The 23,578-nt window shown below is 34.8% G+C and overlaps 1 protein-coding gene across 8 annotated transcripts in view; it reads left to right on the forward strand.

Annotated features, from left to right (window-relative positions):
* Nucleotides 1-23,578, forward strand: part of KDM6A (lysine demethylase 6A) — a 214,842-nt gene that overhangs the window by 170,340 nt on the left and 20,924 nt on the right. For 7 of the 8 annotated variants that reach the window (XM_041742245.1, XM_041742247.1, XM_041742246.1 and 4 more), the window contains 9 exons: nt 2,803-2,932; nt 4,666-4,771; nt 5,387-5,592; nt 7,715-7,779; nt 7,855-7,929; nt 8,474-8,622; nt 14,832-14,946; nt 17,988-18,175; nt 18,979-19,120. In XM_041742245.1, coding sequence (XP_041598179.1) covers nt 2,803-2,932; nt 4,666-4,771; nt 5,387-5,592; nt 7,715-7,779; nt 7,855-7,929; nt 8,474-8,622; nt 14,832-14,946; nt 17,988-18,175; nt 18,979-19,120 — 1,176 coding nt within the window. The remainder of the gene's footprint in view (nt 1-2,802; nt 2,933-4,665; nt 4,772-5,386; nt 5,593-7,714; nt 7,780-7,854; nt 7,930-8,473; nt 8,623-14,831; nt 14,947-17,987; nt 18,176-18,978; nt 19,121-23,578) is intronic. The other variant, XR_005985746.1, reaches the window with a different exon arrangement.

Here is a 23,578-nt window from a genome sequence, read left to right on the forward strand (position 1 = left end):
TGATATGGGTAAATTTGAAACAAGTTCAAGCCAATATTTTAAAGAATTGGGCAATGACTAATTGTTTCCTACTCCACTTTGCTTGGGGAAAGTTTCAAAACGGGAGAAAAGGATTTAAAATGGGACAATATTTTCTTTCTTCAATGTCTTTCTCCACTTTGCTTTGTTCTATTACAGTCTCATTACCCTGGCTTTGAAGTATTATAAACATTGTTGAATACTTAAATGTCCAGAAGATAAAGTCTTTCCGTTATGCACAGTTCTGTCCTTTGCATTAGGACTAATAAGTGAAATTTCAGTGCAAAAACCTTATGTAGTCACTGTATGGACAACCACCTACCTCAGTTCCTTTAGGGAAATTCCTGTTTCAGATTTGACCTCCAAAAATCAGGGAGTCAGTATTTACACTATAATAAAAAACTGCTAGATACAGTTTGATTACATGGTTTATTCTGACTGCCCTCTTATTTCCACAAAGATAGTTACTTTTTAAAGTATTGGTTATTTTTAATCTGAATCTTGTTTGGTTTATCTTAGAATTATCGTAGCCAGTGCTATACATCAGAAGGCGATTACAGTGCCTTTGCTGCTTTTATGGTTTAAAATTGCAATTGTGACATTTGGTGGTTGAATCAATATCCACTCCCTTAGTCATGTCTCACCTTTTTTTTCCCCCCACCTTTTTCTTTTCTATTTTAAAATAAAAGTAGCTGCATTTTTCATTATTACACTTTCCCATTTCCCTTTTTCTTTTGTTACAGAACTATAGAAATGATGGAGGCAGAATTCTGCTAATCAAACCCTGTTTTCCAGTTTCATCTCTCAATGTCCAGAATGTTGTAGAAGCTTAAGTTTAAGGGCCACATTTAATTAGCACGAGATGCTCCTTTATGGCACAATTTTAATGCATGGTCCATATCTTTCAATTCCTTAACTATATAGTACATTCATCTCCTGCTCTGGAAAACAAATTTTATGTATTTGGAGTCATATTTTGTTTAAATTCCAAAATTAAAAAGTGGCAGATAAACAATTCAGCATGAAAACTAATTATTTACATGTATAAGTGAATGTTTATTTTACATTGATTTAATGATAATACTCGAGTTGTTGATTTACCAGTGTCAACCACCCACCTAATTTCTACTTTCATAGAGTTTATAAATTAGTACTGATTTTATACCTAAATTTATTTTTTTATTTTTATTTTTTTTTAAGATTTATTTATTTATTCATGAGAGGCAGAGGCATAGGCAGGGGAAAAGCAGGCTCCTCGCAGGGAACCTGATGTAGGTAGGACTCAATCCCGGATCCTGGGATCACGACCTGAGCCAAAGGCAGGCGCCCAACCGCTGAGCCACCCAGGCGTGTCCCATGTTTTTATACCTAAATTTAAAAACTTAAATGCCTGTCTTTAAATGTACGGACACTCATGCTTTGTTGAGAGATATTGTGGTAGAATTTTCATTTATTTGACCTTTAACCTTAATTGTTAGTTGAACTTAAAATTTAACTTTAATAACTATTTCACATAGTTTTTTTAAATAATGGATTACTTTAAACTTAATTCATTCCTTTGAGGCCTGCCGTGAACTCTTTTGTTTTACTTGGAGTTATAGTTAAAGAAATTAAGAAAGTGACATCCATGATTCTATCTAGTGTAACATCTCAAAGATTTGTAGCAGTGGAATTTCAAGCCTTAGTTTTCATTGATGCCAACCAAAACAGGCTGATTTGTAAGGGTTTTTTTTTTTCCCTCAGTTTGGCAAAAACATAGCAAGATAAGGGAAATTTTCTATCATTTATGATGAAAATTTTATGATGAAAAAATTTTAATTGCTTCTTCAGTAAGTAAAATTACTGTTTAACTCCCATAATTATAATTTTCAGATTCTTAACTGAAATTTTAGTGTTTTAGGAGTTCTTGCTATTTTAATGTATTGATTATTTTTGAACTTGTAATAATTGGGTGAAGTTAACCTGGAATGAATTGAAAGCATAAAATTATATCACTAGTGATTTTCTGATTTGGGTATAGACTTTAAGAACTAGTAAAAAAATTTTTTAACAGTAAAATAGAGTTTGGAAATAATTCTGCCATATTTGAAGTATTTATAACTTAAACATGATACTTTAACCCATTAAAGGGAAGAAACCCCAACTACTAGTAAGTAATAATTAATCAGAATACTATAGGAGTTATATGCCTCATTAAAAATACAGTATAATTTCCATAAAATTTAGTAGATTGAAGTCTTGCTGAATTTTATTAGTCAAGGAGTTACACGAAAAATTCTTTACAGATTTGAGAGAACAAAAGGTACAGATATTTTCAGGTTTGAGAATTATCACAAAGGTACTGTGGTTATAATTGCTGACATAAGACATAGGAAGAAAGATATACTCAATTTTTACTGTTACCTATCTACACCTTTCTGGTCAGGTTATTGTTTTAATGTTTAATGGAAAGAATCTGATGGTAGAAGATGGTGGAGAGAAAATTGGAGTTCATTGTTTGTTGTTCAGGTGGAGAAAATAAATTGGAAAGTTATGAGCAAAATAAGGAATGTCATCATTAATTCATGTGTTGTATTTTTTTCTATTACTTCAGTGGAAATAGAGGAATGAAGCGAAGTATTTGCTGAAGATAATAATTGTTCTCAGTTTTTTTCTGATAGATCCAAATCTCCTGGATTCGTGCAACTGCCCAGTAACTTAATTAGGACTTAATTCAGGACTTTTTTTTTTCTGTTTTCTAAATAAATGTACAGCTGATTTATTCTTCCTTCTTCTTTTTTTAAGGAATCTAGGTAAAAATGGCTTATCTAACAGTAGCATTTTATTGGATAAATGTCCGCCTCCAAGACCACCATCTTCACCATACCCTCCCTTGCCAAAGGACAAGTTGAATCCACCTACACCTAGTATTTATGTGAGTCTGAATTGACTGAGTAGAAATGAATCAAGCCAGTGTTTGCACCTACCTGTCTTTCATAAGATCTTGCTTTAAATTAATATGGATGTCCTTTAGAAAACATTAAAACTATTCACAGTAGCTTTAGTGTTTTGGGGGATAAAAAGATGTATTCAAAAAGACTTCATAATAGCACTTAAAACATGCCTCCTCAGTTATTAACCATTATTACATTAGGGCAGTGAGAAATATTTCTTATTGACCCCAATTGTGAACAGTTTTAGGCAAAAACCACCCGAAGGTGTAACTTAGGCTGGGTTTTATTTTTTTATTTTTTATTTTTTTTTTAATTTTTTTTTTTATTTATTTACTTATGATAGTCACAGAGAGAGATAGAGAGGCAGAGACATAGGCAGAGGGAGAAGCAGGCTCCATGCACCGGGAGCCCGACGTGGGATTCGATCCCAGGTCTCCAGGATCGCGCCCTGGGCCAAAGGCAGGCGCCAAACCGCTGCGCCACCCAGGGATCCCTAGGCTGGGTTTTAAACCTGCATTCTACTAGTTGTATGGACCTTAACATTCCCTTAACATTCATTCTGCTTTATGCATCTATAAAAATATACATTTTAATTACATTCAAAAAAGGCATTTGAGTACATCAAATGTGATAATAGGGATGTCATTTTTTTTTTTAAAGAAACTTAAAAGATTATTTAAAACTGGATGTTTTATTGTAAGGACATTTAGACATCTGAAGTAGGAAGTTGATAAAAGTTCAGTCGGAGGAATTCTCTTATGTTTCTCCCAAGTAGGTCCTCCTAATAACCCATTTCCTTCCAGCCTCCCACTTCTACCCCAGATGAAAAAAAATTTAAACTGTAAAGTTTATTTTTGGAGATTTGTCTCTATTTTTGCCCTCTAGAGGCCAAATGTTGTCATATTAATCCTTCCTCCAACCAATATTTATTGATTCTTCAGTATGTAAGAGAAGCACTGGGATAAATGTGTAATAAAACTTTTAAACTGGAGTCTGAGAAAGGAAAATGCAAGATTAAGATTTATCTCTTATGGGTCGTCTTCAGCCTGCTTCACTTTAGTAATATTTCTAAAAAGCACTTTGATCTTTTATGGTTTTATCTTCTCTTTCTGTGATGAAAAAGCCCACATAACAAAATTTAGCATCTTAAACATTTTTAGGTATATAGTTCAGTAGTATTAAGTAATCTCATTGTTGCAAAACACTTCTCCAGAACCTTTTCATCTTGGGAATCTGAAATTCTATGCCCATTAAACAGCCACTGGTCTCCCCAGCCCCTGGTAACTACCACTTTATATTTCTGTAAGTTGACTAGTTTAGATACTTCATATAAGTAAAATTATACACAGTTTTTTATGTTGTGACTGCCTTATTTTCACCAAACATAGTGTCTTCAAGGTTCATCCACATTGGTAGCATGTGGTAGGATTTTCTTCCCTTTTAAAATTGAGTATTTAAATCACTTTGATTTTGAAGTTTCAATTTTATTTCTTCCCACATATTTGTTCAAGATACAGTGGACAAGAGGAATGTATGTGGTTACTATCTAATTACAGTTGGGATCAAAAGACATAGTGATAAAATGCTGTAAAATATAAAACAAATTATGGGGTACAGTGTTGAAATTACAATAAATAATGAATATGAATTTGGCATAATATTTAAATAAAAGGTCTGTTTTCCAGAGATCTAACCATATGTTTTAATTTTGCAGTTGGAAAATAAACGTGATGCTTTCTTTCCTCCATTACACCAATTTTGTACAAATCCAAACAACCCTGTTACGGTAATACGTGGCCTTGCTGGAGCTCTTAAGTTGGGTAAGCTTTAAATAAGAAAAAGGAGAAGTTTTTATATTTCCTTTGATATCTCTGACTTTTAAAGCACTGGCAAAAACTTATTTCTATTAAGTTTTTCAGTTTTTATATTTTCATCTTAATATTTTCTGGCTATGAGAAAGAGAAGGGGGCAGAGAGATTGTATTTCACTTCTTTAATCCATAATGTGAAGATATAATGACACTTCCTGGCGATTTACTGGTGGTTTTTAAATTTAGTTTTTATTTTGGTATAATTATATAATTGTGATTTAGGTTATTTAATGAAATAATTTTTGATATAAAATGTAGATAAAATTCAGTGCTACTAATAAGTACTGTAGTTCCTGGCACCTGAAGATATTAAGTAGGTGAAACTTCATTGTCTGGCCCCTTGATTCTACCTTTGTCAATGGCTTGATGATTAAGCCCGGGACTTCATTGTGTGGTGTGTGTAAGCCTGGCATGAAGCTCAGGGTGTGCAGAGGCCCTGGTTGGTTTTTAGAGGAACTGGATAGAATGACATAAAACATTTTCCTTTTTTCTTAATAAAAACACTTTTAATGTATTATTCCAAATAGAATTTTCATTTGTTAACTACATTTATCTATTTATGAAGACCTGGGACTTTTCTCTACCAAAACTTTGGTGGAAGCTAACAATGAACATATGGTGGAAGTGAGGACACAGTTGTTGCAACCAGCAGATGAAAACTGGGATCCTACTGGAACAAAGAAAATCTGGCATTGTGAAAGTAATCGATCTCATACTACAATTGCTAAATATGCACAGTACCAGGCCTCCTCCTTTCAGGAATCATTGAGGGTAAGTGTTTACTCCTTGAACATTATTTTATTTTGAAAAATATGTTACTGTTTTATGTTCTTTTATTTTGAAAGGGCGCATTTCTTTTGTTAGCATCTCATTTTATAGTTACATGAAATACTGTTTAAGTGCTGTGTAGTTCTCTTAGTAAAGTCTAAGCAACCCTATGGGTTGATAAACTAAATATTGTTATTGTCTAGTGAGATGTCTTCCTCATCCCTGGGATGTTTCTGTTTAAAGCAGGCTTTCTCAATCTTGGCATTATTACCATTTTGAGTTGGATAATATTTTGTTGTGGGAAGTTGTCCAGTGTATTGTAGCATGTTTGGTAGCATCCCTGACTTCTTTCTACACCTAGAGCACACCCCTTACCTTCTACCCCAGTTGTAATAGTTAAAATGGTCTCCAGACATGCCAAATATCCCTTGGGAGGGTAAAATTGCCTCTGACTGAGAGCCACTGATAACAGAGAATAAAGTAAGTCTCAAGGTTGCTTTATGCTTGCAAAATTCCTAGTTTTGTGCTTTCCCATTTTTCTCCTCTACTAGGTTAGTATTATCTGGTAACTCCTCCAGGAAGCATTAGTGTTGCTCTTACTGACCTCAATCTGAAAGAGAAAACTGAAAGAGAGGCATAAATCATTTCAAAATGTATGGAAAATTTAAAAACAAAATGGATAAAATAACCAGAGGATTATTATTAAAAGACTCAGGCATTTCAGCAGTGAATCATAACTAAAATCCTTTAGCATTATAATGAGAACTTTGTGAATTCTCCCACAAAGTGAACATAAAATATCCACCAAAAAAAGGGTTTATTAAATGTATTATTCAAATACTTGTCTATATTACTAAGTTGTTTTGTACATATCCTACAGCTGAAATTTGATATGTGCCTGGAAGTCTTTAATTTGTAATTCATTAGATTTGCTTATCTGTTTAAAATTCTGCCCTGAGTTCACATTTTCAGTGAAGGCAACATTTGTACCTACGAATTGTATATTTGTATTTCTTTCTTACTACCATTCCCTATATCCTACAAAGAAATTCCTCTAATCAGAATTGTCTTGCAGCTTTAATGAGTTGCAAGGAATTCATTGTCTGAATAAATCTGTAGTTCAAACTTTTGAGATACTTCAACTGTGAGGTAGTATTATTTTCAGAGTAGGATAAATAATCAAGGTTCAGGGACCACCAAAGGAAAATTTGGAGGAGGAGTTTTATTTTTTTTAAGATTTTATTTATGGGGGTGGGGGGGTGGGGAACAGAGACACATGCAGAGGGAGAAGCAGGTTCCATGCAGGGAGCCTGATATGGGACTCATTCCCAGATCCCGGGATCACACCCTGAGCCAAAGGCAGATGCTCAACTGCTGAGCCACCCAGGTGTCCCAAGAGGAGGAGTTTTAAATAAAGCAAAGATCGTAAGGGGCAGAATATTTATATGGTAGAGGATACATAACCAAAGAAAAGATGCCATTATGTGTGCTGTGGAGGCACACAAATAGTAGGACAGTGTAAGAGATACTGTGTCTGTGGCCCCCAGATTGTAAAATAATAATAATCTTTGCGTTGAAAAGCACCTATGTTTATGCAGCACTTATTTTCCTTACTTATGTTCTAAGTGTATTACCATTCGTGTATAATTCATTGTGGAAGAAGAGATTTAACCCAGGGAAGACTTCTTCCCTTATGGACAAATGTCCATAATCAAGAATAGAGAACATCTTACCTTCTACCCTTATACATATATAGCTACATACACATGCACAGGCCTCTACTAGTTTAGAAAATTTGTAATCAAGATGGATACTTCTTAGGCCTTTCAATTAAAAAAAAAATTTGGAGCAAGAATGAGAATCTATAAGTTTTTCCCTTTATAGAAGAATGTTACTAAGAAGGAAGATAACTTTGTGACTAAGGAGGTTGGATACCCTGCCAGTGAGTGGTGAGCATTGACTTTTCTTGGTTTTTTATTTAATGTGTGGTCTTTGAAGAAATTTTCATGTGAAAGAGGCCTATAGATACTTAGTTTCCAAGCATAGATAATACCAGCAATCTAGGTATGAACTTTGCAGCTGGTTGTGGGATACTAAGCTAGAATGTGTTTGGCTTAATCTACAGGAAGAAAATGAGAAAAGAAGTCACCATAAAGACCACTCAGATAGTGAATCTACATCTTCAGATAAGTAAGTCATTTTTAATATCCACTTAGTATTTCTCTTTAAAAGGCATGTTTCTAATATTGTATCTCTTTTTTAAAGTTCTGGGAGGAGGAGGAAAGGACCCTTTAAAACCATAAAGTTTGGGACCAACATTGACCTGTCTGATGACAAAAAGTAAGTCTTTATAGTAGTATTTCTGTGAACTGATGCAAAGAGGTTTCCTCTACAAAGATTGAGAATTGTCTACAATTTCCTCCTCTCTTTCCTTGTCATTTTTCTAAGTTGATACACAAGTTTTAAATAAATTATTTTTGCTAGGTTTTACAATGAATTGATTTTCTTTAACTTAAAACTCTTGTACAGGTTTTCTTCATGACCCTGACTATAGGCTAAGTACACAATCATAAAGTTACATTTTATGATTAATGTATAATAATTTTATAAAACAGAATTATACAACAATTATAAAAATAAGTCCGGTTTTTCAGGTACTCAGTATTTTGTTTGTTCTTCAACTCAATAATTTTTATGCTTTTCGTTAGGAAGTTTTCTTCGGAAAAATTGAAAAAATTAGCTATTGCATTTTTTCCTGTGCAGAAGTATAATATTTATAGATTTCATTGTTTTTCTGATTGGGTCACAAAGTTTTTGAAGAAATGGCTAACTTCTACAAATATTTGTGGCAAGATTTCACTCCTGATCTGTTATTTTATTGCAGATGGAAGTTGCAGCTACATGAGCTGACTAAACTTCCTGCTTTTGTGCGTGTCGTATCAGCAGGAAATCTTCTAAGCCATGTTGGTCATACCATACTGGGCATGAACACAGTTCAACTGTACATGAAAGTTCCAGGAAGCAGAACACCAGGTAACTTGTATGAACTAACGTATCTTCTACAGTTGAAAAACAGAATCAAAATGTGAAACATGCAAAAGAGGACCATATTCTTTTCATTTATAGTGAATGAAACTGAAAGGATTGCTCCTATTATAAGGTTTTTACTTGTATTATTAAGATTTTTCCTCTTTATATCCTCTTTTTTTTAATAGAATAGTCCTGAAACAATAGCAATTTAATCTGGAAAGGGGTCATTGGAACACTCCTGGGAAAGTCCTTGTGGCTTACAAACTGTTGCTGATCCCATCTCCTGCAGAGTGATAGGATATAGTTTTCTTTAAACTTTTTTTTCCCCCCGCCATAGTCTCACTAGGAAATATATTCTATGCCTTTGTTGCACACACGTGTATATAAGAACAGTTTCATAGAATAATATATTTCTTAGTCTATTCCATTCTATTTCTTTTAAATAAGGAAGTCAAAGTTGTAATCCTCTAATTGGGTTGCAATATACAGTTCACACAAAGCACTTGATGTGGAGACATTACTAGAGGCCTCCTGGTATCTGGACTTTCTGCCAACTGTGTTTGTCACATTTGGCAAGTCACATTTCCTTCTCTGGGTCTTTTTCTTCATTTTTAAAATGAATTACATTGTTTTTAAACTTAAAATTCTGTCCAACACTAATATATACCACCTTCTTTGGGTTTCCTTGGATTGACATGAAATTCTGGAGTGATGTTCAAAATATTTAACAATAGGGCAGATACTGGTGATAACAAGTTCACTTATTTACCAGTGCCTGTAGGCTCCATATCATCATCAAATGTTTCTATTTGCTACTTGAAGCAGCCAGTAGTTTGAAAACCAGATTGCTTTCTTTGTCACCTGCTTATTGAATTATAACTACAAAGTTGTTTCAAAATAGGCCTTTTCTTGCTTCTGGGTAATGTAGGCCACTGGATTCCAAGTCCTGACTGCTCATTAGAATCTCTTAGAAATAAATAGTTGATTAATCTCTGGAGATTGGGATCTAGGCACAGTATTAAAAAAAAAAAAAAAAGTTTCCCAGAGGATTCTGTTGTACAGCCAGGATTAGAGCCATTAGGTTGTAGTAGTTTTTATCCTTGGGCCATTGGAAGCCCAATTCTGTGATATTTTATCCATAGTTGGGTAAAGTGGAAACCATTCTGGAATAAAAGGCAGAAGAGCTATATGCTCCCCACTTTGCCATTTAGATACGGATGTAAATACTAGGCAAGTTTTTGAACTCTCTAGAGTTGTTTTGTTTTGTTTTGTTTTGTTTTAAGATTTATTTATTTTAGAGAGAGCACCAGCAGGAGGGTCAGAGGGAGAGAGAGACAGAATCTCAAGCAGACTGCAAGGAGCATGGAGCCCAACATGAGGCTTGATCTCACAACCCTGAGATCAGGACCTGACCAAAACTAGGGGTCGGATGTTTATCTGACTGCACCACCCAGGCGCCCCAAGAGTTTGTTTTTCTTATGTATGTAGTATTGGATTGGTTCTTTTAAGATTCATTTCAGTTGAAAGCTTCTCCAGTTTGAATTATTTTATGTAAGTAATATCCTCAACTCAAAGGAATACAGTTTTTCATTACAAATTGGGAAAAGCAAACTTGGTAGATTTGTCACTTGTGTCTGAGCTGTTTTAGGTTTTTTGTTGGTTTATATATAAGGCATTAATTTTTCAGAAGTATCCTGTGGAACATTGAAGAAGTCTCTGAGGAATTCACTTAGGGTAGTGCTGTCTAACAGAAATATAATGCAAGTCATATATATGATTTAAAATTGTATAGTAGTCATATCAGTGTAAAACAAAATAAGTGAAAATAATTTTAATCTGATATATCCAAATCTTATTTCAACATGTAATTGATGTTAAGGGATTTTTCAAGGTTGTTTTTTTTTTTCATATTAACTCTTTGAAATCCAGTGTGTACTTTATAGTTTCTGCACATCTCAGTTCATTTAAACCCCATTTCAAGTGGTTAACGTATTAGACAACTTAGTCTTAGAAGAAATGGATAATGTAATTAGTTCAGTTCAATTTTTTGAAAATTATTTTGAATACTTTTTTATGGGGCAAACACTTTGTTCCTGGTGTTACATAGGTAAATGTAAGTGTTACCTGTTTCGTGGACTTTATGATCAGTCATGTATGTTCTAAACTAGAGATGGTCTCAGCTTCTACCCCCAAAACGGTTTGAATTTTATGGTGAGATTTCAGCATCTCTAATTATAATTAGTGCTAAGTTTTATTTTGGAATCCACACCATGGGCAATTCCAACCATCTACCCATGGTAAGAGATAGTTTGTAAGTCTTAAGAGTACCATATTCATATTGTATTATCATATGTAAAAAACACATGGTGTGGTGAGAGCAGCTATATTTTTCTTTATTGAGGTAAAAATCACACAACAAGACTAATCCTTTTAAAGTGTGCAGTTCAGTTTCATTTAGTGTATATTCACTGTGCTGTATAGCCATCACGTCTATGTAGTTCCAAGAGATTTTCATGTGTCCGAAAGGAAACCTCGTACCCATTAAGCATTAACTTTCCATTCCCCCTTCCTTCCACCCCTAGCAACCAGTAGTCTGCTTTCTGACTCTATAGAATTCCCTGTTTTGGATGTTTCATATAAATGGAATCCTATATTCTCTTTTCTGTCTGGCTTTTTTCACTTAGCATGTTTTTGAGGTTTATCTGTATCATATTAATGGTTCAGTCCTTTTTATGGCCAAATATTCCATTGTGTGGCTTTAGAACATTTTATCTGTTCATCAGTTGACGGACATTTGGGGTGATTCCACTTTTTAGCTGTTGTGAATAGTGTTTCTGTGAACATTCAGTTGCAAGTATCTGTCTGAATCCCTCTTTCCAGTTCTTTTGGTTGTATACCTAGGATTCAAATTGCTGGGTCATATGGTGATTCTGTGTTTAATGTTTTGAGGAGCTACCAACTTTTCCACAGTGGCTGTACCATTTTACATTCATGCCAGCAATATGTGAAAGTTCCAATTTTTCCACATCCTCACCAACACTGATTAATTTCTGGTTCTTTCTTATTATGGCCAACCCAGTGGATGTGGAGTTGTTTTTCTTCGTGGTTTGGATTTTCATGAGGTTGCTGGCCATTTGTATTATCCACTTTGAAAAAATGTCCGTTCAAGTCCTTTGCCCGTTTTTTAATTCAGTCTTTGTCCTTTTGCTGTTGCATAGTAGGAGCTATATTTTGCATATTAACCCCTTATCAGATATATGATTTGCAGATATTCCTCCTGTCCTCTAAGTTGTTATTTCATTCTCTTGATAGTGTTCTTTGATGCACAAAAGTTTTTAATTTTGTTGAAGTTCAGTTTATACATTTTTTGTTTGGTGGCTCGTGCTTTCTGTCTCATTTTAAGAAACCACTGCTGAATCCAAGGTTGTAAAGTTTTACCCCTATTTTTCTTCTTAGATTTTTATAGTTCTAGCTCTTGTATTTAGATGTTTGGTCCATATTGTTAATTTTTATATGTGGTTTTATATGAGCTTAGGGTCCACATTATGCTTTTACATATGACTGTCCAGTTGTCCCAACACTATTTGTTGGAAAGACTCTTCTTTCCTCTATAGGAGGGTCTTAGCACCCTTGTTGAAAATCAGTTAACCACAGATGTATGGATTCATTTCTGAAATCTTGATGCTCTTTCCTTGATTTATATCTGTATGCCATTACCACACTGGTTTTGATTGCTGTAGCTTTGAGGTAAGTTTCAAAATTGGAAAGTATGAATCTTCCAACTTATGTTTAAACCTTTAGTCTAGTTCTTTCCTCTTCATCATAGGGCTGTGAATTACTGTCACTGTTTTCAATTCAGCCTGAAAATTCAGCCTCTAACATTTTCTTATATGGCAGATTGGCTAGTGACAAACTCCTTCAGCTTTTATTTATCTGAGAATGTCTTTAATTTCTTTATTTTTGAAGAATAGTTTTGCTAAGTATGGAATTCTCAATTTTTTTTCTTTGAGTTTTTCCTACTTTGGAGTTTCTAGCTTCTTCAATGTATAGATAAATATCTTCTGTCAAATTTGAGGAGTTTTTGAACATAATTTCTTCATATATTCTTCCTGTCCCTTCTCCTTTTCTTCTGGGACTCCCACAATGCATACGTTAGTGTATTTGATGGTCCCTTAGGCTCTGTTGACTTTTCTTCATTCTATTTTCTTTCTTCTCAGAATGGTTAGTTTCATTTGACCTGTCTACAAGTTTGTGGATTCTTGATTTACCCTGCTCAAATCTGCGGTTTGAAACCCACTAGTGAATTTTTTATTTCAGTTACACTTTTCAGCTTCAAAATTTTATTTATTATAATTCTGTCACTTTATTATTAATCTCTATTGAGACATCATTCTCCTTGTTCCCTGTGGTTCTTATTTATGATTTCTTTTAGCTCTTAAAGTATATTTAAGACAGTTGATTTAAAGAGTTTGGGTATTAAGTCCAATGGCTGTGCTTTTGGAGGAATAGTTTTTTTTTTTTTTTTTTTAATTATTTCTTCTTCCTTTTTTTCCTGTGACTGAGCTGTACATTCTTGTTTATTTGCAGCCTTATAATTTTTTGTAACAACAGACTGGGAGTTACCCTCCCTAAAAAAAGACTATTTTCTGTCAGATGTGGTCCCTGAAGCCTCTATTCCTTCAGCTTAGTACAGTGCTAATATTTTGATATTTTGAATGTTATCATGTGGCAGTTATAGATATCAGATTCTCCCTCTCCAGGGTTTGTTCTTGCTTGTTGCAGGCTACAGTTGTCTGTTTAGTGATTTTGTCCACAGTATTTTCACAAAGACTATATCCTTTGGCATGTGTGGATACTGAAATCTCTGTTCCATTATCTCAGCAGTTAGCCAGTGACCTGACAGAGATTTCCTTCAATGCTTTGTGCCAAAAAAAGAAAAGAATAGAAAAAATGAATAGAAAGAAAAGAAAAAATAATTCTCCAGGCCTTTGCAGATGGCCTCTGTTTTGAGTCACTCCTTCTACACTGAGGCGTGCTGCTTGCAATTGTACTTTTAGCCTTTACCACCTTGCTTGCACTGAGCCTAAAGATTAGCAAGAAGTTAACATTTTTCTGAGCATTTGCCCTGCTCTGGGTATGCATGTGGCTTTCTAAATTCTCTAGTATTCACAGGAACTTTTCAAAGTCCTTATTCACTCCCCACATCTCACTCCCCAGCTCTTCTTTCCAGGCCTTTGGTGTGTCTGTTGTTTGTCCCAACTCTTTGTTTTTGCCCCTGGGAGCATCAGCTTCTTCATTGGTCTTTCAGTGTTTGGGGGAAACCTTCTTCACTGAACCACTTGCCCTAAATAGTGAAGCTTTTGGAGAAACTCCAGTCAGGTTGAAACAAAAACATAATTCTTTGGGAAAAAGACCCACTTTGCTCCCTCCGGAGCCAGGGACACTCACACTAGGAACACAAGACTACCATATTGTCCACTGCCACACTAATGATGTGGTTGAGGATAAGGTAAGTTAAAGTGACATGAAAGTCTCCTACTGTGTTCTAAGTTCATTCTGGTCAAGCATTCACTTGCTATAAACCTTTGACTATTGCCCAGAGTTTTGGTAAGGTTGCCTCTGGCAGTTTTTACTAGGTTTATTTATTTTTTTTTTAGTGTTTCCGAAGAGTTCTCCAGAGTTCCCTGCTCCATCATTTTTGTTGACAATACTACCACAGCTACATTTGAAAACCAGATTTCTTGCCTCTTTACTGATGTCCCAATACAGTGCATGAGAAATGGGATTAGTTCACAAAGAAGTGGTAATGATATCAATAATAGCTAATACTTATTATTTACCATGGATTTGGGAGTATTCAAAGCAGTCATTATTTCATGGATCTTCACACAACCCACTGATTTATGGGAGTTGTTATTATCTAATCTTCTATATAAGGAGACTGAGGTAGAAAGGTTTAGCAGCTTGCCCAGGTTCACATAAGCTTAGAAGCCTGGCTCTGGAACCTAAGCCTTTACTACTCATGGTGTAGACTACCTGCTGCAGTAAGTTAGGAGCTGACCAAACTCTGCTCTAGAACTAGACACAGAACTAATGACAAATGGCTGAATACCACCAGAACATCCTGTGTTGAACATTTCCGAGGTCTTTAAGGCACATTTTTCTATAGAACTTACAGTATGATGATTACTATTTTTCTTTTCTCATTTCAGGTCATCAAGAAAATAACAACTTCTGTTCAGTTAATATAAATATTGGTCCAGGTGACTGTGAATGGTTTGTTGTCCCTGAAGGTTACTGGGGTGTTCTGAATGACTTCTGTGAAAAGTAGGTTTCCAAATTAAATTTTCTTTAAATGTAATTATTCAAAAACAATCCTTGTAAAGGACAGTTTACCATAAGCTGGATATCCTAATGTATATTACCAGTTTTCACTTACCATTCAGCAAAAAGTTCATTTAAATTGATTTGATTCCAAACCTATTCCTTTGCATTGCTGAGAATACTTGAGAAAGATGCCTCAAAACCACTCCATGCAGTAGTAACAGTCTTGAATTTAGAAAATAGGAAGGTTGAGTTGTTTATTAGGGTAATTGAACAATTGATGCATAAATACTTGCTCATGTGGGAGATCTATATTTCATGAAAAATTATTTTACTATAAATGGTTTTAAAAGTGGATGGTTATAGAAGGAATTCTATAATTGAGCAGCTTCATAGGTTAATAACTCAAGTTTGAACATACTGCTTTCTGCTCTATCACCATGATATAAATTCTTTTTAAAACTACATTGGCAACTATTCCTATAAAAGAATTTTACAAAATCTAGGCAACTGCTTCAGATTTTGTTTTCTATAATTGAGGGAACTCACCTAGTAGAAGTATCCTTTCCTTAATGTCCTAGACATAGCCTTTCCTTCTTTCTTTACCTTGTATTAAAGGGTACCTCAGAATTATTTTCATTGTTTTAAACTTAATTATTTGTCTAAATGGAAACTTTCTCTGCTTTTTTTTTTTTGAAAGCACTCCATTATTTTTAGCTAGTAATAACATTGGAAAATTATGGTTAAAAACATAAATTATACATGTATTTGGTGTTATTCTCCCCACCCCAAGAAGGTAAAGGGGGAACCACCAGAAACATTTATATTATGAGAGGCCCTGAAAACAGATTATACACATATTCCACTTACTTAGAATTTTTCCAATCTTGGCTGTAAATGTCCTGGTTTGGTAACAAGTGTAAATATAGTTACCAAAAAAACCCCACACTAATCCAAAATTTCCTTATATACAAACAAAAAATAATTACCTTTTATTGTTTTTACTATTTAACAGATTTCCTTTCATATAAGAAAGCCAAAGATATGAAATTATAAAGTTTCAAATGCTGTGATGAAATAACCTGATCTATCTTAATCTGTTCTTTCATGGATCAGCAGTCTGGTAGTAGCAGAGAAAGAGCAGTGTCATGTAGGCAATCTCCACTGTGCTACAGAAAGATTTTTATGTCTTAAACTTTGAGATAGTAGTATATTATTACAGCTATAGTACACTGATCCTTGTTCATTATTTCTGAGTAGAGATTGGCTATCTTTGGGATTTAGGTTTTTTTTCCTGTCTAAATGGGGAAGTAGCCTGGGAACAAAGATAATTAGAAGAGGCAGATGATGTCTAAAAAGTATGAATTTGGGGATAATAAGAATACCAAAGTTAGTATGAAAGGTTAGGTAAATTTAAGCTACAGAAAAGCACTTGCTACTTCAGCATTTCAGTGTAATTTTGTTTCACATAAGGAATGTTGCTTTTGATACTGACTGATACTGATTGTGTCTGTAGTTTTTGTTAGGACTTTAAACAATATCTGTCTTGAAATAACCATTCACTTGAATATATGATAAAAAGGATGGGTAACTTTTTTGAGTTAACTTTTTTTTTTTTTTAACTTAGTTGATTATTTGGTGGTCTTGCTTACTTGATTGCTTGCTTTTGGAGAGAAAGTTTTCTCCAATTTTATGATGGCAATACATGGGTGAAGTAGGGATAGGGTTTGTGTTTGTAACCGTATTTTGCTTCATAGGGAAGTTTTTCTGGACTGTATCTACTGAGCCTTATCACAGATAATAAGCTCATCCATATCCCCTTACCAAGGCTAGAAGACTGCCAGGTTACCATTGGCAGTCTTCTAGCCTTGCAGTTTTTTAGGGAAAAAAGTTGAGCCAGAGATTCCATCTACATCAGAGGTTGATGAAATTTTTCCATAAAGGGCCAGATAATAAATATTTTAGGCTTTGCAGGCTGTATAGTCTCTTTCACAACTGTGTCACTGAAGTACATAAGCAATCATATATAATAATATATAAATGAATGGGCAGGCTATGTGCTAATAAAATCTTTATTTACAAAAATAGGCAGGCTAGATTTGGCCCATGAGCCATAGATGGCCAGCCCTTGATCTAGATAAAAAAATTAAATTTAAACTGATGAGAGTAATTTCAGGGTACACTTTATTGTATCCTTTGGCACAGGACAGAAATAGACTATTTCTTAGATCTTAAGGAGAGGAACATTTCCATTCTGCAAGTTCTTCCTTCACCAAAATGTAGCTAACTGAATTTTATAAACATCTCTTGTAGGAAAAGTTGCTGTGGAGTTTAAGAAATATTTTATATTGTATCATGATGAAGTAGAGTAAGAAGCCAGATTTTAAAGTAAAAGCTTACTAATAAGATCTATAGAATGTTTCCAAAGTACATGGGTGATGGTGGCAGTGATGATGGTTATTTGCACATGTGTATGATTGTTTTTTATGAAGCTGTTTTCAGCTGCCTAGTTTTAACTAGTCATCAGAACTCTCGAGACTAACATCCCCTACCTGTTTCCTGCTTAGAATTCAAAACAGCAGCAGAGACCATTCTGTTTTCCACTTTGCCTCAGAAACCAAAGTTCCTAACACTTCATAGCTGCCATAGTGTGGACTTAGGTGACTTGATGTCAACTCCGCCTTCCATTTACCCGTTAGAGATTTCTTGGTACTCAAGGAAGAAGGGCTTAAATAGCCTTTAGTGAAATGAAATTAAAAGTTAATGCATATAAGTGTTACTTAAAAGGAGCTTTGGATTTCATTTGGATCTTTGAAAAATCAATTGAAGGTAGTAATACTGATCGATCTTTGAATAAGTTATTCAGTACTTAGCTATAATTAATTTCACTCACTTTACATATAGTAGTTCTTATTGCACAAGAAAGTAAGTTTGGATGCAGTGTGAATGAGCATGTTCTAAGAAGTTTTGACCTTGTTTTCCATCCTTATTAAAAAGCCTTATTAAAGTATATGATCCATTTGCATTATTTTTTCTTATTTCAGAAATAATTTGAATTTCCTAATGGGTTCTTGGTGGCCCAACCTTGAAGATCTTTATGAAGCAAATGTTCCAGTGTATAGGTTTATTCAGCGACCTGGAGATTTGGTCTGGATAAATGCAGGCACTGTTCATTGGGTTCAGGCTATTGGCTGGTGCAACAACATTGCTTGGAATGTTGGTCCACTTACAGGTATTTTAAAGAATATGCTAAAAAAAAAAAGTTCAATTTATAAAGGATTGTCACTGATAGTTTTTTTTTTTTTTTTCTTGGAATGTAACTCAATAGAAACTGGAAGAAGAGTTGTGTCTCCTTGAATAAAATTTTAATTTGTGGTACAAGAAATTAAATTGAGGTTAATAGGTAGAAATCCAAGACCATGGATCTCAGCAAATAACAAATTTATATCTTTATATACAAGGAATATATACTTCTAATAATTCTTAGAGTGCTTGGTTTTGTTTCATAAAGGAAACCCTTTATGGGAGAAGGCAAAGTAGTGTGGTTATTCATTCTTTCAAATTTTTCTTTTATCTGGTATGTCGTATGAATAGCCCTATTATGTCAAAATCTGTTTGAATTATGCCTGCCTTCAGGCAGTTGATAATTCAGATTAAGAATATGGCCTTTGGAGCCAGAAAGACCTGGATTAGGACCAGGACCTGGCTCTTGCAACTTTGGGCAAGTTATATAACCTCTCTGGGCCTCAATTTCTTCATCTGTATAATGGGAATAATAAAATTAATAAGGTAATAATAAAAATTAAATGAGACAATATATAAAAATAGCTCAGCACAATGCCTGGCATATAGTTCTAGTAAGCACTCTTTATGTGTTCACTACTATTATTATTGCCATAGTTATCAAACAAAAATTATTTTTATAATGTTTTGAAGTTTTCAGAATTGATATTGATATCATCTGAGAAGGTGATAATGGTAACTTCATATCTTTTGGTACTTTGGGTTGCTTTATAACTGTTTTTTTTTTCCTAGCCTGCCAGTATAAATTGGCAGTGGAACGGTACGAATGGAACAAATTGCAAAGTGTGAAGTCAATAGTACCCATGGTTCATCTTTCCTGGAATATGGCACGAAATATCAAGGTCTCAGATCCAAAGCTTTTTGAAATGATTAAGTAAGTGCTTTCTAAAACTGCTGTAGTCCCTCTCTTTTTTGGGGAGTGTTAATTATTTAGTACTTCCCCCTCACCAATAGAATTATGCTGACATCACAACAAAATGGTCCAGAAGTCTAATAAAATGTAATTCAAGAATCCACACGTTAAAAGTATTTTTCCCTTCCAAATAATCTGTACATTATGGTACAAACAGGAATGAAGACACACATGATTCTAAACTAGTAGAATCACAGACCTGTGCTTCCCCACTACCCTCTGAGCCACCTGATTCCTAGGCAGATTTGAGTTTAAATATTGAAAGACTGCCCTTAGTATCAGGGGGAGAGAATGGCAACACAAAATAATTGCTGGTACAGATAAATTAGCATTTAATATAGGGACTTAACTAACAGGGCAATTTTTTAATTGTTTTAATGAAATCGTCCATCTTATAATTATCCCTTTTCTTAGCTATTTTAAACATCTAATACAAGTTATTTGAATATATATATCCCAGTAAGCGTCTCATTTATTGTCAATTTCTATCTTAGCTATTTTTAAAATATATTTAGAAGTAATATTTTCAAACAGTGCTATATAGCAGTGTTTCCCTAAACTATCTTCTACCACTGCTGCACCTACCCTGAAAAGATGGAGGATTCTGGTCAAAGAAATACGGAAAATGATGGATTAGATAAAGTTTTATAAGTCCTTTATTTTGTTAGTTTTTATAAAATGTTGTAGAGACTATATAAGTATTGGTTTGTTTTGTGAGTGGTGAAGGGAGGAGGGTTATATAATGTATTTCCCAAACTTATTTGTTTGACCAGTATCTTTTAAAGAATTGATCTCCTTAAAAACTCCGTTTGGAATACACTGCTTTATATTTACTGATAAAATAAGTTTTCATCTTTGTTAAAGTAGTACTTATACTAAGTATTTCTCCTGCAGCTATATTTGGTCAGCATATGTTGTTTTCAAAATACTGTCTTTTGAAAGTAGTCCTATCTTAATAAAATGATTTCAAACCTAATTCCAAAACTTCAAACAGAAATTCTGTGGCCAAGATAACACACCTGGACAATCTAACAATATAGTCTTTTGTCAGTTGCAGTATTTTATCTGGTGTGTGGGCAAAAGTAGCAGGGGAGACGAGAGGTAACAAAACCCAAATCACAGCATATGTAGAAATCTTTTTTTTTTTTTTAATTTAAATTCAGTTAATTAACATATAGTGTATTACTGGTTTCAGTGGTAGTGGTCAGTGATTCATCAGTCTTATTTAAAACCCTGTGCTCATTACATCACATGATGTACAAATCCTTTTAAAAAGTTGGAACTTGGGCAGCCCCTGTGGCACAGCGGTTTAGCGCCGCCTGCAGCCCAGGGCGTGATCCTGGATTGAGTCCCATGTCAGGCTCTCTGTATGATGCCTGCTTCTCCCTCTGCCTGTGTCTCTGCCTGCCTCTCTCTGTCTCTCTCTCTCTCTCTCTGTCTCTATGAATAAGTAAATAAAATCTTTAAAAAAATAAAAAATAAAAAGTTGGAACTTGGGTACCATATTCTATAAATGTAATTAGTAGTGGGGTGTGAAAGGTTCTCTTTCCATTTATCTTATTATATCTGACAGTGGTACCTTGCTCTGAAGAGCAAGTTCAGGGTTACTTTTGAGGAAAAAAATTATTTAAAGTCACTGAAGGTTTAGTAAGTTTGAGATAGGCATAAACTAGAGGTTAATTCAGATCACCTGAAGGTACAGGGGTGGTACAGCATAGATACCACTTCTGTAATAGTTATATAGATTGAAGGTGACTCATTACATTTTAGATTGACTAGAATTTTATAATTGGAAAGGATTTTTAAGGTCATTTAGTCAAAACTTCTAAGTGTAGTAATCCATTCTAGCCTCCATAATTTGTGGCCATCCAGCAACTTGTTGAACGTTCTCATTACCTGACTGTAATTCTTGAAAGCTCTTTATAAATTGGCCTAATATATACCTGTCATTTGGTCCTAATTCTCTAAATATGTTTGGGATTTATGTAGAATATATCCCATTCAACAAGTGTTTGAGAACCAACTCTGTGCAGTGTTTATTAAAACCCCTCTTCTCAGGGGACTTAAGTTCTAGTGGAACAATTCAGAGAAGACCACCAGATGGATGAATAAATGACTAACAAGTGGTATGAGTAAGATAAAATGAATAATATTTGGGTGGTGGGAGGTGGGAGTGCTGCTTTTTCTACAGTAGTCAAGGCAAGTGTCTGAGAAAATGAGTTTTGTGCTTAGACCTGAATACTGAGATGGTGTCAACCAAGGACCTAGGAGTAGAACATTTCAGGCCTGAATGGCTTTGGCATGTTTGTAGGACAGAAAAGCCAGTATATAGCAGAATGAGAGAAAGAAAGGGGGGTTGCAGTAAGCTCCACAAAGTAGTAAGCAAGAACCAGATTGGGCATCGACTTTTAGGACATGGTAAGCAGTTTATATGTTAGTTCTGGGTGTTATAGGTTACCGTTAGAGGATTGTAAGCAGAAGACAGATGGGTTCTGATTTAAACTTTAAGAAAATGAATCTGGTTGCTTTGTAGAGAATGGATTCCAAGGGGCAAGGTTGGAAAGGGGGGTGGGTGGACAGTTAGAAGGCAATTGCAACGGGACAGACCAACCTAGACAGATACTGACCCATGGGCGCAGAGAGAGGGATCAAACTAGGGTCTCTGGTGGAGCTAAAGCTCCCAGAACTTGCTCATACTTTGCAGGGTGGGCCGTGGAGGGGAAGTGGTAAGAAGGAAAAAAGAATCAAGGGAAGATCATTGTCCTATTCTGTTCTTCTTCCTACATGGTCTTCATTAATTTAAACACCTCTCACCTCTTTCATCTTTTCCATCCTTCCACCCCTATCATCCTTGTCATCCTTCTAAACTCCTTCCAGTTTATCATCCCTCTTAACATTTGAACTGTTGAACATTAACACTCATAGTCATCTGTTTTTATAAAGTTGTTTTATTGAAATGGGATGCACACAATTTGGATGTTTTTCAACTTAAAATCACCCATGATACTGATTTGTTCCTCATACCTACCTTATTTGTTTAACCGAAATGGACTTTCTTACTCATTTTACTCCCATTTTTACTCTGTACTAAAAAATGTTCAGTCACTTGAATCTTTATTGTATTGTGTTCCTCATTATATTAAGAATTCTGCTCCCAGCTTGAGTTGTCATGAGATGTGATAACAAGGTACTTTTTCATCACACTGATTGAAAATGTTCACTATAAATTCACACCCCTAAGCCTTGCTTTGTAAACTTCCCTCTTAAAACATAGTCATTCGTCTATTACTAAAAAATGTACTTTTCACCAGCCAACGTTGTTCCCTTTCTTTCATTTGTATTTTCTTTAATTTAATGAATATTTGCTGACTGTATACAATGCTCTGGGCTAGGCACTGAGAAGGTATGTGTGTCTTCATCTGCCTGTATCTGATATAGGTCTTGTCTCGAAGTAAAAGTGCATATAAATAGATAGATTGAAAGATTAGAAGAAATACGTTGACAGATCTCCACTGGATTCTTTCCAGCTCCATAGAATCAGAAAAGTCTGTGTATTCTGGGAAGCAGGTAATTTGTGTGAAAGGTAAAGCTGTGGAGGCAGGGAGAGGACAGAGGACAGAGGAATAACACCTAAGGCCAGTTTAAGACCAAACTCTTGTGCCATCAGGAAGATGCTTCAGTTCATCCACAAAGTAATGTGTACCATGTCTCTTTCAGCCCAGCACCGTCACATTTTCCTCCAGGGGAATAAATCCCTTTCCTTCACTTGAGCATCAGGCAGAATAGTTGGCTTATATAGAGAGGCCCTGTTGTACTAACGATTACAATCATACTCGGCATGTTAAGCCTCTTACTCTGTGAGAGGCTCAGGGGATCTCCTACTGCCTAGAGGACCAGTAAATGCATACTCACTCCAGATCATCTTTTCTTTTCCCTGCTCTCATTCTGTCCCCAGCACCTACCTCTTTACTCCTCTCTCCTGACTTCTTCCCTACTGGGTATTTGCATGATCTTAAAGACATATATGATACAACTGTGCTATGTTTGTGCTGGTAAATTCTGGCTTGAGGACAACGTGTGTGATGAGTAGTAGAATAAGATACATTTGTGAAAATTCTTAGTGGCAATTCATGCATTGTGTGCCAAACCTAAGTCTGTTCTGTTAGAGAACTTTTGATGGGTTTTTAACTAGTATGATCTAATTTGGGTTTCATAAAGTTCTTTCTAGCAGTTAAATAAACAGAATAAGCTTTTGGATGATAAGAGAAAGGAGTGAATCAAAGATAGTTTGGGTTTTCAAGTCTGAGTTCTAGATGGTTTTATTAATGCTAGTTAATAAATTGAGTTTGTGGGGTGGTGTGTGGGTGGCTCAGTTGGTTAAGTGTCTGACTCTTGATTTCAGCTCAGGTCATGATCTTG

This window comes from Vulpes lagopus, chromosome X, assembly GCF_018345385.1.
Source record: "Vulpes lagopus strain Blue_001 chromosome X, ASM1834538v1, whole genome shotgun sequence".
Taxonomy (NCBI): domain Eukaryota; kingdom Metazoa; phylum Chordata; class Mammalia; order Carnivora; family Canidae; genus Vulpes; species Vulpes lagopus.